The following is a 3,986-nucleotide window of genomic DNA, read 5'->3' as shown; positions in this document are numbered from 1 at the left end:
TAAAATTATCATTTCAGTCTGCCAGAAAATTTTAAGTGTTTCAAACAGTCTACGAAGAATCAGATATAATGTTTTCCATTAGCTAAACAAGGTAAATCAAGGCAAATTCTTCTAAGCATTTAATTTTGATTCTTTGTTGAGTTATTAAGTTGAAAACACTGACCTGAGACAATTCTCAAAGAATAATCTGAGTTGGTAATAAAAGTTATTACTGAATTTCCTCCTCATTTAGTCTGGTATTTGTGGAATTTGGATTAAGATCTGCCAGACAGTTTTGAATTTCATTCATATATCTTTAAACCAACATAGTCTAATGATTTATAGATTAATACTTTACATAAGAATATAGTTTTCATTTTCTGTGTCCCTTAAGCTATAATCATTTAAGTTTTCCATAGAAGATTAAGTTTCTTTAAGAATATTATAGGTCCTCATAATTTTTTTCAGAACATTTATCACTTCCTTATTTCTCAGGCTATAAATAAAAGGGTTTAATAAAGGAATTACTATTGTGTAAAAAATTGCAACTGGTATATCTTTATCCCCTTCTTCAAATGGTCGAATATACATGAGAAGACAAATGTAGAATATTGAGACAGATAGAAAGTGGGATGCACAAGTAGATAAGGCTTTACCTCTCCCTTCTCTGGATTTCATTTTGAAAACAGTGAAAAGAATGTAAACATAAGAAATCAAGACAGTGGCAATGGTAATGATTTGAATGGGCATTGAAAAAATATATATCATTAGTTCATTAATATAAGGGTCAGTACAGGAAAGTCTATATAGTGGAAGAATGTCACAAAAAAAGTGGTCAATTTGACTAGATCTACAGAAAGTTAACCTCAATAGAAGTCCTACATGAATCATAGAATGCAGGTTGCTAGCTATGTAGGCCCCTGTGGTCATCTGAATGCAGAGTTTCTTTGACATCATAGTGTGGTACTGCAGTGGTTTGCAGATGGCCACATAGCGGTCATAGGCCATTGCTGCCAGGAGAAAGCAATCTGCAGTTTCAGCAAGGCAGAGAAAATAAAATTGTACCATGCATTCATAAAGGGAGATCATTCTGTCTTTAGAAGATAAATTCTGTAGCATCTTGGGGGTTATGGCACTGGAGCAACAGAAATCCATCAGAGCGAGGTTACCCAGGAAGATGTACATTGAAGTGTGAAGATGACGTTCCATAAAAATCAATGCCACCAGACCAAGATTGCCCACCATAGTGATCAGATAGATGGTAAGAAACACCAGAAACAGAAGGGTCTTCAGCACTAGATGATCTGTAAGTCCTTTGAGAATGAACTCAGTTGTCAAAGATTCGTTTTCCTTAGCCATTTCTGGCTTTTCAGCTGGAATAGAAATGGCACAGAAATGAGATTCTAAATTAGAATGTATCTCATTCTTTCCTCTAATTTCCCCACATACAAAAAGAAAGAAGTTCATCTTTAATCATCCTGTGCTGTGTCCTGACTACTAGTACATGCATGGTAGATTAAGTCTGTGAGAATGAAAGTATCACAGACTGTGTACTGAGGGGTAGTCTAGAAATCCTGTGTAAATTCTCAGGGCAGAAAACATTTTTATGCATGAATTATCTAATGCTGATGTACTAATTCCTGGTTAATATATATAATTTGACATTTCCAAAATTAGAAGACATAGGAAAATTTTATGGTGTTTTTTCTCCAGGAAAAGAAAAGTTTTAAATACAGTCCTATGGGATTGATGTGGTGTTTGAAAATAAGTTAATTTAGACATTTAAAATGTCTAATTTTTAAAACTGCCCAGAATCATAGTTGCCTTTAAAAATTGTTTCTCTTGCTTAGTATCCCTTTATCAAGGGATAATTTAAAGGAAGACATTTTAAGCCTTTAAGACAGTAAGAATATAGAAATTTCAGAAGTTTTACTAATAGGTTAATTTTGTTATCATTTTTATATTTATTTCATCACATTCTGGATCCTACTGCTATGGTGATATGGCATACTCCCTCAAGAAGTTATTCTTAATTATTCATTTATCCTAATACTTCTTGTCTTTAGGTTTAACTCCTAAATTCATGTTTAATTCATGAGAATGAGGTTACCAAGTCTCCATTCAAAGTATTTATATAAATACCCATCTTGTACTCTATTATGGGCTTCCCAGGTGGCTCAGTGGGTAAAGAATTCACCTGCAATGCAGGGGACAGGGATTCAATCCCTGGATCTGGAAGATTCCCTGGAGGAGGGCATGGCAACCCACTCCAGCATTCCTGCCTGGAGAATCCCATGGATAGAGGAGTCTGGCGGGCTACAGTCCATAGAGTTGCAGAGTCAGACACAACTGAAGCGATTGAGCACAGCACACACACTCTGTTATACCTCTTCTAAGCAACTAATGTCATTTTGGTGAATCCCATGGAGGTTCTACGTTTATTATATGATTATCTTTACAAACTCATTTCCTTCTAATGCACTATATATTTATTGGAATTCACTGATCACCCAGATTTACTATAAATTTACTGTAGTTATGTTTAGTTAATATTACAAGAAGGATAAGTTTTAAGGAATGGTAAAATCATATTTCTTCTTTTCCAAAAATTGATAAAATCTTTGGTTTCTGAATTTTTCAAATAAATAATATTAGAGAAGAACCTGAAAGTTCTTCAAAGTATATTACTTTAAAAACATTTCATTTAACTTTTTCCCTTTCTTATCCTTGTCTATTCTGAACTTAATACTTTCTTTTGGTTCACATAGCATCATGAGGTTTTCTGGAGCTTTATCACTAGAAGGCTGTAAAATGAGTAAAATATGTTTGCCCTTTATAATGTAGGTCTATAATAGTTTTTGAAAACTCTTTCAGAATTAAAGTATTTTATGAAAACTTAGTAAAAATATTCAAAGACAGCATTTTATTATTATTTTAGCAATACCTGATGGTGAGTCAACTAAAGTTACTTGTCATGTGGACTATGGATTAGTTTTCAATAGTCATATTTTATAGAGAAGATATTGGATCAGAGTAGTCCTGAGTGAAAACTCATTTTCTCTTCCCCAACTTGAAACATACATTATTATATAAATTAAACTGAATTAGAAATCAGTTTACTTTATCTCCTAGAATTATTTTATGGAATTCTTTATAGCCTTACCTGTGTATCTGCTGATAATACTGGTACTTTTGCAGTCAAAATAGGTACTGTGTCTTGTTATGGCCTTTCATAGTGTCTTCAATTTAGAGAGAAACCAAGAAAATTATTAATTAGATAAAATGAGTAACCAATTAAAATGCTGACATTTTAGGAAAATGGGTGTTTCTGCATTTTAACATTTTAAATAAATTAGAAATTTGTCCTCATATTTTGAGTTCACTGATAGATATTTTATAGTATCTAATTGGCCACCTGATGTTATTTGTTTTTAGCAAAATTAATATTAAAACCTTAGTCTTGAAAACATTTGGGAATCAATTATGAAAATTTAGAACACTCCATCCACCAATATGTCAGTGACAATAATTATGTTAGCCTCGGAGCAAAGTAAAAGTTTTCCATTGATTCTAAAGGGATTTCCTTGGCATCTGCATCAGTGTTTCTGCAGAAACTCTTAACCTGAGAGACATAGTTCCCAAAACAAAGGTAAACCAAAGAGCATCAGTTTAAGATGGATATCTTTTGAAAGTCTGAGGTTAAATCAAATGGCCATCTCTAAAGCTAGCTTAAGGATCATGCTGATTTTTCAAACACTTGATCAAAATAAACTTGATTCTTGATCTAGGTATATGGGGACACAAAGAAGGGCATAACTTAGAGCTAAGAGAGGCATCACAAAGAATTCCAATGATTCTTCAAGGAAAAGCTAAATTTCACTAAGCAGAAAATGTGTGGTGAGGTATAATAGGAAAAAACAGCATATTTAAGGAATAGAGAGTAAATCTGGGTAGCCAGAGTCTGTGTGTATTCTAGGAATAGGAGGGGCTGAGAGGTTCTGGTTGTA

General features: G+C 33.2%; 1 protein-coding gene across 1 annotated transcript; it reads right to left on the bottom strand.

The window, feature by feature from the left end:
- Positions 1-402: 402 nt before the first annotated feature.
- Positions 403-1,338, bottom strand: LOC138084220 (olfactory receptor 5K4-like). The gene has a single exon (XM_068978398.1). It carries the CDS (start codon positions 1,336-1,338, stop codon positions 403-405), a length of 936 nt encoding a protein of 311 aa, XP_068834499.1.
- Between the last annotated feature and the right edge of the window lie 2,648 nt (positions 1,339-3,986).

Source organism: Capricornis sumatraensis, chromosome 1 (genome assembly GCF_032405125.1).
Source record: "Capricornis sumatraensis isolate serow.1 chromosome 1, serow.2, whole genome shotgun sequence".
Lineage (NCBI taxonomy): Eukaryota > Metazoa > Chordata > Mammalia > Artiodactyla > Bovidae > Capricornis > Capricornis sumatraensis.
The sequence above is the reverse complement of the archived record's forward strand: the minus strand, read 5'-3'. Positions and strand labels throughout refer to the sequence as shown.

Bases quoted from the DNA above. Each gene is read 5' to 3' on its own strand.
- LOC138084220 (XM_068978398.1), bottom strand. From the start codon at position 1,338: ATGGCTAAGGAAAACGAATCTTTGACAACTGAGTTCATTCTCAAAGGA.